The sequence below is a fragment of the Chaetodon auriga genome, chromosome 11 (genome assembly GCF_051107435.1).
Source record: "Chaetodon auriga isolate fChaAug3 chromosome 11, fChaAug3.hap1, whole genome shotgun sequence".
In the NCBI taxonomy this organism is placed as follows: domain Eukaryota; kingdom Metazoa; phylum Chordata; class Actinopteri; order Chaetodontiformes; family Chaetodontidae; genus Chaetodon; species Chaetodon auriga.
In genome coordinates this window covers 3,772,216-3,786,429 of record NC_135084.1, presented here as the reverse complement: position 1 = coordinate 3,786,429, position 14,214 = coordinate 3,772,216, and the positions used below count along the sequence as shown (strand labels likewise).

Sequence of the window (14,214 nt, the reverse complement as noted above, 5' to 3'; positions counted from 1 at the left end):
ACACATGATCAAATGTCAAATTGACTTAATGAATAGTTTCATTATGTTGAGAATATTACACAGCAGTCAGCCAATCATCTAGCTAAGTCATTTTAACAGTAGGTCATGGATCCAGTAGGTTGTAATTAGTGTTGAATTAAACAATATAAGCAAATGAACACAAGCAGTTTGTGTTTCAAATACTTTCATTTACTTGTGCTGAGCAAATGAAGCCACATTTGAAAAATCCGTTCTGAGGAAAAGTGCAGAGGTCAAGCTCATCTAATAGGCTGTGAAAATGGAGCTAAGACAGCTTGAGTAAACTGCAATATTCTGCTTCCTCACTTGGAGAAAAAAGTGCTGAGTCATCATTCAGTGCACTGCACGGTAGTATTACACCTATGAGTCCGGCAGAATATATCAAAGTCACAGTATAAATGTAATTATGGTACCTCCCGCTAAATTCATTTCTTATTGATGATGAGTAATCGTCACGTGCCACTTCAGTCTGTTGTGGGAAAGCTTTATGATAGTGAAAAGGTAGTGGTTCGTTGTCGGTTAGTCATAAACATTATAGTTTTACTGCAGTTATCAACAGATGATGTCTTGTAACTGTGCAGAATATGTTTGTAAACAAGGCAGAAAATCTGCATTAATTATTAACTGTTTTATTCTGCCATGCTAAAACTTTTACAAAGTGCAACAATTTCAACAAATCTGTAATCTATGAATTACACTGGAGTGGCACTGCGCGCTGGGCATACCATTTCTGTATTCAGCAATTCTTTCATTGAACATTACATACAGTGAATCATCTGTCAGTCCCCATACTGTAATCTTTATTTATCTATATTTGGACAAACTATTGGTGGAAGTGTCAAAGAAAATAGTTTTAATGGGGAGTAAGTTTGACGTTACACATTAGTTTAAAGGGAAGCAAGAGCAGACACAACAACCTCACCAACAAGTCGAACCACGTTCACCTGTAATAATGTGAAACATAATATCACTATTAATGGAGGAACACACGTAAAATGAAACTTATCTCACAGGTCTGTATGTAAACAAGACGCACAAACGCACAAACACACAAACACTGCTTTCTAGCAGAAAGGCTAGAAGGGAAACTTCTCGTATGCACTTGAATTACCCAACCTTATCTTGTTAATGTTATACCAGCACCTTGAGAGGACGACCTTTAATCATGACATTCTTTCTTCATAAACAACTGAAACCAGAACATGTCCTGCCACTGTTCCGGAAACTTACCTTACAAAACAACCATATGTAGCTCGACCTGGCATTATGGGTGGGCCCAAAAAAGGCAAGGTCCTCCCATCATATGTTTGGTTGTGATCTATTATTGTTGTTATTATATATATATATATATATATATATATATATATGTGTGTGTGTGTGTGTGTGTGTGTGTGTGTGTGTGCTGTATCCAAATCTTCCTTTTGTATGCAAAAGTCTTGCAACATTAAGGATGTTTTTATTTCTATAGCACGTTTGTATTCCTACTGACAGCTCACCATCAAGTCACCATTCACCCATTAGTTGTATCATTTATGTGACAACCAAATTTTGTACTGTAAAATGTACAATAAATAAGCATATCAATTCATGGTCATCTTTTAACTTATTAACCTATATAACATTGAACTATTCAATATGAATTTGTTCAAATAATTCATTAATAATAATTGCTTTGATTGTCAAGACCCACCCATAAAAACCAAATGCCTGGCCGGTTGGTTTCCTATGGCTCCAATATTGCACATAGCTACACCTGGCTTCTCTTCTGATGCCCCCTTGTTTGGCCATAGCTCCACTTTGCATATGGTGGGATTGGTTCCTTAAGTATGTGCTGTATGAATGCCTGGCTAGCTGAATCCGCTTTTGATACCATCATCCATTGGTACACTGCATTTCCCTATACAAGCATATGAGCATATGGTTTAGAATAGAAAAAACACCACATGGACATGATAACAAGGTTACAAACTTAACTTTCACTGGAGGGAATCTTTAATGTTGTAGCTGTGGCTGTGTCACAGTACCTTACCTGCTGCCATGCCTTCTCATCTTCTCACCTGTGCTGGCAGTACTTTTCCACACCCAGCCACACCCACCTTCCGACTCATCTGATCACACACCTGAGGCTCATAACAATCAGTGCAATACTTAAGCTGCTCTTCCACAATCACTCAGTGCCAGTTTGTTCTTTGTATCATGCAAGACTCTCCAGCGTTTTCTACTGGGTGAATTTCTCGTTACCTGCCTGTCTCTGACTTCACCTGATCTTCTGCCTCCTGGTAAATACCTCAGCCTTCTGTACCTGACTACTTTTGTTGCTTGGCCCGTCCTGAATTTAATATTGAGTTTGACTATCGAGCGTTTGGTTCATCAAATATTTCCTGAGACTCTCAATCGCTGCCTTGCCTAAGACTCTGATAGACTTCCATATTCAGGTAGTGCTGCAGTTGGGTCTTAAATTAACCTGTTACAGATACGTGTAGTACCCTGAGAGCAATAACAGCCCAGAGGTCAAATCTATGTATGTGTACATATACATACACAATAAAGCTGATTTTAATTCTGACTCTTATTCTTATGATTCTGTCATTCTTTGCATGCTATAATAAATAAAGCCCTGGATTTTGAGGGTTTTCCCACTTACACCAACAGAGTGCCAGCCAGTGTCAAAATGCACCCAGAACCAAGGCAGCTGTACACCCAAAATGCAGCGTCAAATGTAATTGATTGTGTTATATTCTTAAAGCTATACAAGCCTCAAAAGAAATTGCCTTTCCCACTCCACACACTCTTTAAAGCATCAGTATAAAATGTAACATCACCAGCACTAGGTTACTGTTATTTTGTCCACTAAGTTTACAAACTAACTATGATGATAGTTATCATTAGCGTTTATTTCAGGGGCACTGTAGTGGATTATTATCTGCAGGTGTTGCCATTTTTGTTAATTTATAGTTAAATTAAGCTCCTAAGGTAGAAAAGGTGGTTGCCTAGTCAAGTGTGGGCTACTCACAAACACTAGAAACTTTTGACTGGACAGGTTTAATGAGCATAGGTATCAGTATGTTGTTTTAACAGTTTACAATCAGAACCCTAACGCTAATTTTACATTATGGAAAAAGTAATATTTGTTTATGCTGAATGATTGTTAATTTGAGATCATTTTATTAATTGAAGTTTTAAAGAACAAACAAAACAGAATTTAAAATGCATTTTATTTGATTTTCGTAAAAGTAAGAAATCTGGAGTTCTGACTTTTCGTCAAAAACAACAATACTGTGTTGACCCTCTATAGTGCTGTAAGGTAGTACAATTGCTACAGTAGTCATTTCACATAGTACTACAGTACAGTTAATAGTCATTCCATGACAAGATAATGTATCTTGATATGCTGAAATTGAAGTTCTTCTTAATGAGAAACAACTTGAATATCATTCTCCTTCACTGGGCAAAAGCTTTTGGCACATGCACACTTTTTATTTTGCTCATGCTTAAAACTTAACAGCCAGCACAAAGAATGCACTGAATGACAAGTTCCCACAAATTCGCATTTCAGGCCTATGTCAAAATCAGGACTGTGAACTTGTGCACCTCTTGGACATGAAGCAAAGATTCTCCCGGTGACTTAATCGTTCTCTTCATTTTTGAAAGTCTTCACGTTTCCCCTGCTGATGAACTTGAAGAATTGGCGGTAGAAGACTACAATTCGTGCTTGGCCCAACTTGAAAGCCATCGACATGATGGCCATGCCTACAATGATGAAGAGTGACGTAAGCATGAAATACTTGGGGTGATTGGGTACAATGTCGCCAAAACCAATGGTAGTGAGTGTGATGAAGCAGAAGTAGTACGGGTCAAAACCCTTGAATTCAGTTTCCCACAACGGAAGAATCAAACCGCCAAAGAAAATGTAGGCAAACACGATGAGAAGAATCAGTACAAAGGGTACATCCAGCATTTCCATTCCATCTCCTAACCCTGTGAAGTCCCATATGGCATATCCTTTGGGTGGTGGTGGCAGCTGGTCCAGCTCTGGGCAGGAGAGGGTCCTGAGCAGTGGGCCCTTTCTAATCAAGTTCTCCCTGGCAAGGATCTTCTCAAAGATCTCTTTGTTGTTTTGGAGCTGGATAGATTTCTGCCGTACATCGGCTTGGCTGTGCAGCACCTGCCGGATGTCGAGGGGTTCACGGATCACAATGTCATGTCTGAAAACAAAGGTACCATCCTCCAGGGTCCGGTGGCTAGAATCTCCTGACCTCTTCTTAGCCTTCCTTCGTGACCAGGTGTAGGAGCGGAGGGTTTTGCAGAAGGAGTGAATGCGTATGTAGGCTCTGGTCATCAGCATGGCGAGGAAGTCTCCCACATCAAGGATCACCAGAAGCATGAGAGGAATGCCCACCATGGCATACAAGACACACACCACCTTACCAGGCAGGGTAACTGGATAGATCTCGCCATACCCTGCAACAACAATGGAGACAATGAACACTTTAGTTCAGAGAAGCAGAAGCAACTTTAATTAATTTAAAGACATCACATCATCATCATAGTTTTGTAGGGGGTAAAGGCAATCAGGCGCACAAACACTCTTCTAATCACAGTAATAAGATTCAAGGTTATGTTTAGTTGACCTGGAAATATACAACCATGAATTTGTTTCTACCAAAACTAAATAAAGGGTTAAATTCTGGAAAATACTGACCAACAATTTTCAAAACCAATCTTTCATTCATCATGCGCTCTGTATATTAAGAGAATACACATACAACTTAGAAGACTTTGCGTGTTAAAATTCAAATATACATAATGACTCAAATCTTTTCAAGACTTGACAACATGGGACATGTATGAATGTATGATTTTGAAAATGATGAAGCTCTGGAGAGATCATAAATATTATACTGATGCCAATTTAATGGCAATGTTGAACTGGATTACACATATTCAGTAATACAGTTCAAGAGTAGAAGAAGGTATGCAATCTTTACTAAGATAAATGATATCCTCATCTGAGATAAGGTTAAATTGAGAAAAAAGAAATACCTGTATTGTCATTGCACAAGTACAACAAGATTAAGTTTGTAGTTTCTGAACTTGATGCTACAGAATCCAAAAAATAGGTTAAAAATAAAACAATAAGATAAAATGGCAATAAAATAACAAACATTATGAGTGGTGTCTGACAGGAGTAAACAGTGCAGCTCAGGTGTGCAAAGCAAGCCAGCTGGGCTAACCATGGTAGTTTACCCTCAGCAGATACAATGTAGATACTAGACTGGGTCAAGCCAACAAGTCTGCTCTTTGCTTGAGTGTAGGATCTAACTGTGCATTAAAGGCAAGTTAGGTCAGGGCTATAGAATGGGCTTGAGGTGTTGCTTGTCAGAGGCCTCAGTAGTTTAATGATGACACAGCCTGATACAAGGATACTAGGCCTCTCTAGGAATGCTCATCCAACATTTGGCACATTTTATCATTAACAACTGTCAATAAAACTAATTAAACAAAATACAAATGCAATAAAAGGCAATGCATGCAATGTATGTCCAAAAGTAAATGTTTATTTTCAAACAATATACATTAACACACAGTGATACAGTCCAATGGTAGAGAAAAGTCTCATCCGTTTCCAACTCGCAAAATTAACAAAGAAGACAATGTGCCTCTAACCTCAAACAACCTCTAATAAGCTCTTTGTGGTGATGTAAAAAGCATTCTCTACTGAGAGTGCCCTCTCTTCAGTGAGTTGTGGGCTTCCTGTTGCAGCTAAGCAATTAGCCATTAGCTGGCTTCCTTTCTTTAACCACTTATCTGAGAGTGACTTACTCATGTATCTTCACGAGGTTCTTACACATCATACCATGTCAAGGAAAAGAGCAGACAGAGTCTATGGCCATGCAAGTGGCTATGAGAGCATTATAACTAATCATGAGACAACCTTCAATGTCTGTACAAATTTTCATTAGAAATGATCAAATAATTGTTGAGAGGTTTGGGTCGAGCAACTGACCAGTCGACCAACCAACCAACACTGCCATGCGAAGAGCTGCGCCACTAGCAAGACTAAAAAATCAGAATGGACATGTGCTTGTACAAATTCTCACTGAAGATGATTATTCTTTTGACTACTGTCCTGAGGGTGGCCCTAGAAAAGGCCATGGGGCCATTAAAATCAAAAGAATTATCCCATCTCACTACAATTGGGGACTCAGATGTCATGCCCTTGGTATGTTCATCTTAAGTCTAAAGGCTTAAGTGGGATAAGTATGGTTTTTAGATTTAATAAAATAAGTTTTAAAAAATAAATGTGCAGAGTGGCTCTTGTATTACAACCTCATGTTGGGAAACATGACAATAGAAATAATATAAAAGTGCAACTGAACTTTTAAGGACGTAAGAATATATAAGGATAAATTAAAATATGAATATGAAAAATCTAAACAATTTGCAGGAATCTGAAGGAATCTAGAAGAAATAGTGGAGATATGAAATGTGCTTAACAAATTAAATGGTATTTTGCCCATTTGATTTTCATTGTTTCATTTTGTAGGAGACGTTTGAACTGTTTGAACGTTTGAAGAAATGTAACAAGACAATGCATGCACTATGCACTATATAACTTCAAACTGATACATTCATATCATACTTAGACAGCAGGCCTTACTCAGAGCAGATCAGATCAGGAAAATTCCCATGTATTCATACAGGTCGAGGCCACAAGTACAAGACAGCGGTTATCTGAGTCATAGATGCAGAGGTGAATACTTCTGAGGACATTTAAGATGCTTCCCTGCTGGATGATTTGTGGGCTGTTTCCAAGGTCTACACAAGCACATTATATATAGTTCCTTGCATCAGCTTCCAGATGCCTGAGCTGACTGCAAGAGGTTTCTTCTGATAAACTATTGCTGGGGCATTGGCCCCACAGGAACTACCATGCAGCAACCATATGCCTGACACTCCTCAGATATTCTAACCACTCTAAAACAGCTGCCATCTGAGATGAGACACACCAGTCACACAAGGAAAAAAGGCAGCCATAATCTTCGTCTGTGTTAATAGCTTGTTAGTTTGCTTTTCAGTAAGTAATGCTGTAATTATGCATCTATACTGTACAAGTGAACAATATGTATCCAGAGCAAAGTATCTCAACAACTTCTGGCTACATTGTCTACATCTTGTATGGTTTTTCACAGATCAGATTCTTGTCATCTAGTGCCACTGCCACAAAGTTCCCCTTGACTAACACTTTGCTTCGCTCTCCCACAGCTGAATCTAATGACCATATTTCCACAAAAAACTCTGTAAATATTTCTGGTATGATTTACGATGAACCCTAATATTTTTGGTGAGCTCTCCTTGTGCATCACCCTCAGGCCAAATTGTCAATTTGCACACAAGATATATCAAAATGTCTCAGGCAGATTTCCATTTATTGCCTAAGGACATATCATAATGCATCATCAGATCAGTAAAGTTTGAGATCTGACAGTGAATGAAACAGATCATATAATCTAAACACCACTGCTATTACAGCTGTAATTCCTTGTGTGAGTGTTTGTGCTTCCAACTTACTGTAAACTGAAAAAAGAAAGAAAAAACACAGCTGCACAGGCAGTGTGTCTACATTTCCATGTCAATGTGATTGCTTGTTTGTCCTGTTATTTACCAAGTGCAGGAAACTGTTAATGGGATAAGACAGTTCTGTGAGTGTAAGACTAATAGAAGCACTTTGAATGTAGACCACTTAAGACCAATTTTCTTTTCTGAGTCACATGATAAATATGGGCTCAGATCAGGTGAACTCAGGTACACTTGCCTATTTACAGATTTTGCAGACACAGAGCAACTGTAGCATTTGCTTGGAGTCATGTTTCTGGCTACCTGATGAATGTAAGTCCAATATTTACACCCCTTTGGCCCCTTTTCTACCAACTCCTGAGAAAAATACCTGGCTCGTTAGCTGCTAAATGCTCCACTGTGGTCTGCAGCTAATCACATTTTGTTGGTCACATTTGGCGCTGAGCAGACAGTGCACAGTGGGTTCATCAGAGCTTTCTCACTGAAAACAGCTTCCTGCTGTGGCTGAAAGCAAGATTGACAGTGATGAACGTGAAGCAAACAGTAGAGCTGCAGGTCATAAAACAAAATCAATGATCTGAAACATGCTAAAACTCTTCATGGAGGTCAGGGGAGCGGCATAGCTGGTGATCATAGTCTCATCACTATGAACGACACCTCTCAATTCATACATTGCCATTTGATCCACTATTGTAACAATATTGCCTAGTGCAGCAGAACAATTTGCTGGCACAGTTTTACCTCTGTGGGTAACTTGAGCAGGAGAGATTGATTAGGCAATTCATAAACAAACAGTAATGGATGATTTCTAGTTATGCCAGAACGAAATTTTGACTCCTGTCATCCTCCTCCTCCAAAAAAGGTTGCTGGTTTGATCCACACTTACAATAATCAGATAATCCTTTATTAATCCCACAGCGGTGAAATTTGCAGTTACTGCAGCAATTGAGATAGGGATAGTGGTGACAAAAAGGAAAGATAACTAAAAAGCAAGATATGATACTAGGAAAGTAAACTAAAGTTCAGTATTATTACAGTGGATACAGTATTATTATGAGAAAAACCACACCCTTTGTCATGTATATGCATGGCTTGTTACACATTGACTAAGCAGCAGTAATACGCAGCGCGAAATTTTACTGCCTGGCAATGTCAATACAATAAGCTGAACACACAGTCATTAGCACCAAAGTGCACCAAACCACAAGTGGCACAGACCACAAGGGAAAACTTCTGACAGGAACAAATGGCAAGTCAATAACCATTCAGTGTCACACAGGAGTGTTTCTAAAAGCCTAACAAGTGATGTTTCAGTGCAGTTTGGTCATCTGACCTCGGGGTGTTTCACAAAGCGAGACTAGCAAGTTGGCCAAGTTTCTGCTGTATATACATGTCTTTAAACAAGAATATCAGCAGACTAAGACTCAAACATGACTGACCACTTGCAAGGCTGTTGTCTTTAGACACGTTTTTTTTTTAAAAAAATACAGGTTGTCCTTTACAGATATAAAATGCCACTACCAGATCAACATTCACTCTGATGATCAGTTCCAGCACAAACAGGACAGAAACTAACAAAACTCACTAATTAATTTGCTCCCCCTGTTTGTGCTTCTTGAGCCTGGTATCTGCAAGCATTAGGGTGTGAGAAGGGACAGACCAACAAAGTAAAATAGGTATGCTGACTGGTCCTCTCCCATGGCTTCACCTCTTGTGATAATATTGTGACACGAGACGCAGCGAGTGCTGGTCAAACATGTGCAGCATCTCTTTTCAGTGTGTTCTTCTGCAAGATGTGATCCTCGGATGCACCACTGTACAAGATAGCCAGAACCAGCTACGATGCTACGAGTCAGGACAGGACAGAAACTGTAGCTTTTCACATCACAGTAAATTTGCAGATCACTAAACAAAAACAATGAGCTCCACAGAGTTGTATGAAGCTAAAGAGTCGGGTGAGCATTTTCTGTTGCTTCGTCGTTCATTGCTCATCCATTGTTAATATAAAAATATTGATTACAGCAGCTTTGAGGATGTTCTTGGGACTGTAACATAATACGTGTTTAAGACAGCATCACAGTTCCTGTCAAATGTGAAAAGGAAAAGGCCCTCCACATCCGTATGCTCTCTCACTCTGTGCTGACCACTGAAAATGTATCTCAGGATGTCCAGGAGGAGCAGTGGTGGATATAATAATGTAGGCTATAAAGTAAGCTGAATATGGTAATAAGTGAACTGCTGACTGAAGTGACTTAACTGCTGCATCAGCATTTGTAATTGCCAGCAGCACAACTGGTGTGTAATCTCACACAATGATTTTGTATTACTGCCTTTTTCTTGCGTTTGGGCTAAATGTTAAACAAATACCACTCACTGTAGAAACGACTGATTGGACAGCTACAATACTCTGCAGCCTACGATGACAGACGTTTAGACAAATCAACAGACTTGACACATTTGGACAGAACATGCCTTTTTGATATTAAGTGCCTTTGTGTTGTTGGATGTTGTTGGCCAGATACAGGTTGGCCACTGCCAGGACCAATTGTGTATTTCAACACCTTTCTTTCATATTCATATTTTCAAATTGCTTTCTGTGTGACTGTTTTGTTTTGTGTGTTTTTGTGTTTGCAAGCTTTCTACATGAAGTACTTTGAATTGAAATGAACCAAATCAGCCAACACAGTGAGTTGCCTTTGGGTAAACATGATTGCTTTAATAATTATCATTTAATGATACACACATGGTCTTTGATACCTGTATGAGTGATTTTAAGTAACAAGGCAAATCTAATCCCATTTTTTTAGTTAGAATTTTGAGAAGAGAGAGAACAAAACCACAAAGACTAAATTGTATATGATCACATGATCCCATGATTATCTAATAAGCTAATAAGGTGGATAAGGAAATCTCTCTACTGCATTTTTGTCCCATGTGTTGTCAGTATCTATACTGAAAGCAAGGGGTGGATTTATGTCACACAAAAGGATAGATGAATAAAAGGGGTCAAAATATGCAGATTTTTTTTCTCTACTACAAGTGCAAAAAATGCTGGATCCTACATTTCCCATTAGGCAACTTTTATTTCCTCAATATTTTCTTTATACTTGGTAAGTACCAACACGTTTCAACCTCCATACCCCAGTTTTTAATGCAGGGTGTTAAAAATCTGAAGTGTCAAACCCAATTTAGAACCTCAGATATCATCACCCATTACTTTACTTATAATTACATATAGTTCTATATATAACTGACTGTTTTTAAAGGCTGTGTGTGTGTGGTGCTTCTTTTGAGTAAACTGAGCTTACACATGTATGCCAAATTCTGCTTTAAGGTCTAGGAAAGAAGAAAAAGAGGTTGAGTTTTCAATCATATATTTCACTGACTATCTGGAGAGAAACATGGAGACAGAGGCATAATATGTTTTACTGGAAACTACTAAGGGCTATGTCATTATTAGGCTGTTTGACAGATTATAATACATACTTCAGTCTATTCAACAATCATATTGACAGAGATTTTAAGTCCTTCCAGTCTGGTGATTCTTAATTGCATACAGCATGTTAGCTAATCGACCATGTGACAACAGGTCAAGCAGCCCTTCCTCACCAGAAAAACAGCCATATAGGTCATCTGTGTAAATAGGTTATCATGAGCCATAATTGCATTTATTGTTATGTAGCAATTATGATGGGAGCAGAGGAGGAAGTCATCTGCTTGGGAAAATAACATTTCCTATTTCTTAGGAAACAGTTGCACATCATTTTCAGTTATGGGGTTTCATGTTGCAGCACATTGCAGCTCATGGTAATTTGAGCACAAGATTATAAATAGTCATAATAACAAATATAACTGCAAGCTGTGATTCTGGGTTTAAGTCCTTTTTGCCAACTAGTTTAATTCTGTTTCAGCAAGGAGTGACACCAATCACACACTTGTTTCACGGTCACAAAGCTTGCAGCGTTTCAATAACTGATCACTCAAAGTTCTACCATTTGTCCCTACATCAGACTTGAATGAAACTCTGTGTGTATTTTCAGGGATGTCGCCCATGAGTTGCTCAAAAGCATCTTGAATTGATGAGCAAACATATCATAGGCCATGTTCATTGGCACCAATCAATATGGCACTTCAGGTTTTGATTAATACTTGTGCTGAGAGCATGCACATCTGAATTGTGTCTACTCGGTTTTGAGGTACACATTTCTGGTGTTTGTGATCCCCCTATGGGTCAGGCTCAAAATGCCTCACTAGGCCTATTCCCAATCATGGCCTGAAGATATGTGCCAAGGTTTAAAATCACTGGGCAAAAAATTAACAAGTTATGGCCATTTTCCTGCTAAGCTCCAACCCTCCCAGTGTGTTTTTGGTAATGGCGGCCATGTTTTTAAACCCATCATTCTCATTTTTAATAAAAATATTTATCATATTCCAGCAATGCTGTATACCCAATTTGATGTTGATAGAGTGAAAATTCAAGAAGTTCTATTCCAATTACTGTTTTTCAAAAAAATCTACTAGGACTTTTATGGTCCGTGAGGCTTTTTTGAAGAGCACATTGAGCTGGACTTGTGTGTCCAGTTTCAAGTCAGTTGGACCTACATGTGAGGGGCGTGGTCTGCCCAAAATGGATTTTGTTTTACCTAAAGTACAGCGCCACCATTGGGCTCACAGAGCAGATGTCAGATCATTTCCACTTATTGAGCTGAGTTTCATGTTTCTAGCTCGTTCCAGCTCACAGCACAAATAATGATAACAATAATAATGATAATAATAATAGAAGGAAGAAGAAAAAGAAGACAAAACTGGCATAAACGCACTTGAACCGTAAATATTCATTATAGCAGCTTCAGAGAAGCATTGGCCATGGGTACAAAGCTTCTCTGAACTGTGATCATACTGAACAACTGAAGTTGTTTACATGTTGTTGAGAGTACTGGGTGCTGTCATGTGTTGATGTTCTATGTTTCCAACTGTTTAGGCCTGTGAAACATCAGGCAATGATATAACTGAGCAATCACCGGGCAAACCTGACGTCTACCTAACCCTGATGATGGTTTAAAGTGAAACTGAAAGTCCAAAACATAAAATATTCCTCAAGCTTTTTTGAAGAATCTCTACTTTTATACAGAACCATTGTATCATCTCAACTTCCTCCAGTCAGACAGACACACACACACACACACACACACACACACACACACAATCCATCAACTTGCAGAGTAGTTATAATAATACTGCTGGTTTACCGACTGTAGTGAACACAGTGCAGCAGAAGAACATGGAGCCAAAAAAAGTCCACCGGTCAGGTCTCTGGAGCCATATGGACTTGAACCCATCACGCATCTTAGTCTCGACTTTCTTCACTATGTCTTGTTGCGTGTAGGCGGCGTTATCTGAAAATCAGAAAATGTTTGGTGTAGAACAAATGAATTAGGGCTCGCACTGTGCCATTGTGCCATGTTCCATTAATGACTTAACATGGTTAGCATCACAGAAATACTCATTTCCAAGGTGCAAATTGTGGATTATTTATCAGCACTAGAATGCAAAGAGGAAGAAAAACCCGTCACATATTTAATCAGTGTCGGCAGAAGTGACTTCTCAGCGTTTGGTTGCTGATATTAGGTGGTGCCACAACTTATTTGTGACTATCGACATTAGTAGGCACTTACCGCTGAAGTTCTGGACCGTGCTGACAATCTGATCCAGGAACTCAGTGTACTCTTGCTGAGTAACATTGGTGGACGCGTTTCCTCCCTCAATGTGCTGGAACATGAGCGCACCCAGCGACGCGTATGCCACCAAAGAGAGACACAGCAAAAGATGAGGAAAGAACCTCCAGAAACGCGCAGCGCATTTCCTGGACTCGGCTTTAGCGCTAATCCCTCTCTTCAGCGCCACTGACATCTTCTTCTGCTTCTCCTTCCACGGCAGCTGCTGCTGTGCCGTCCCTGCGCAGAGCGGCTGTGCGTCCGTCAGCTTGGCTTTCTGCTCCAGCACTGTGCGCGGAGGCTGCCGACGCAGTAAACACAGCACATCATCCATGCACACATTACAAACACTGCGGTGAGGCCTCCGGGGAGATCCGTTATTGACTCTCTACCTTATTACTCCCTCCCTGACTGGCCGTGGTCACCGACCAGCCTTCACAACCATTTACACAGGGGAAGTAAATCACCAAACCAAGATGAATGTGCTAAATGTCATCCCAGCTATCCAAATAGAGGATATTTTGTTAATACTGAATTGGGATAAAGCTAGGAGAATGAACCTGTATATAGTGAAAGTAAATTTGATTAGTTGTGATCAATTCCACACAATTTCTTCTATCTACTTTTACATCACTGATGATGTGTCTGAGTGCATCTGGGAATGTATTTTGGACACTGTTAGCATCTCCGCATGGGAATATAAACAACAACAAGAAAGGTTTGAGAACCACTGGACTAATCTTTAACAATGTATTTCATAAAGTTTTTATGTAACATGACAAGTCATGTTTTTATGCACCATAGCAAATCGGCTTGATTCACTCCAGTCTTTTGGAGGTCTCACTGAGTGCAAATGCAATTCTGTCCGTTTGATCTCTGAAAACAAATGGTCTTGCCTTTTGTC

The 14,214-nt window shown here is 39.4% G+C and overlaps 1 protein-coding gene across 1 annotated transcript; it reads right to left on the bottom strand.

The window, feature by feature from the left end:
* Positions 1–3,601: 3,601 nt before the first annotated feature.
* Positions 3,602–13,506, bottom strand: kcnk18 (potassium channel, subfamily K, member 18). The gene is made up of 3 exons (XM_076743954.1): positions 13,272–13,506; positions 12,846–12,992; positions 3,602–4,479 (listed from the first exon to the last, which is right to left on the bottom strand). The coding sequence occupies exons 1-3, from the start codon at positions 13,504–13,506 to the stop codon at positions 3,644–3,646; spliced, it is 1,218 nt and encodes a 405-aa protein (XP_076600069.1). The 3' UTR covers positions 3,602–3,643.
* Between the last annotated feature and the right edge of the window lie 708 nt (positions 13,507–14,214).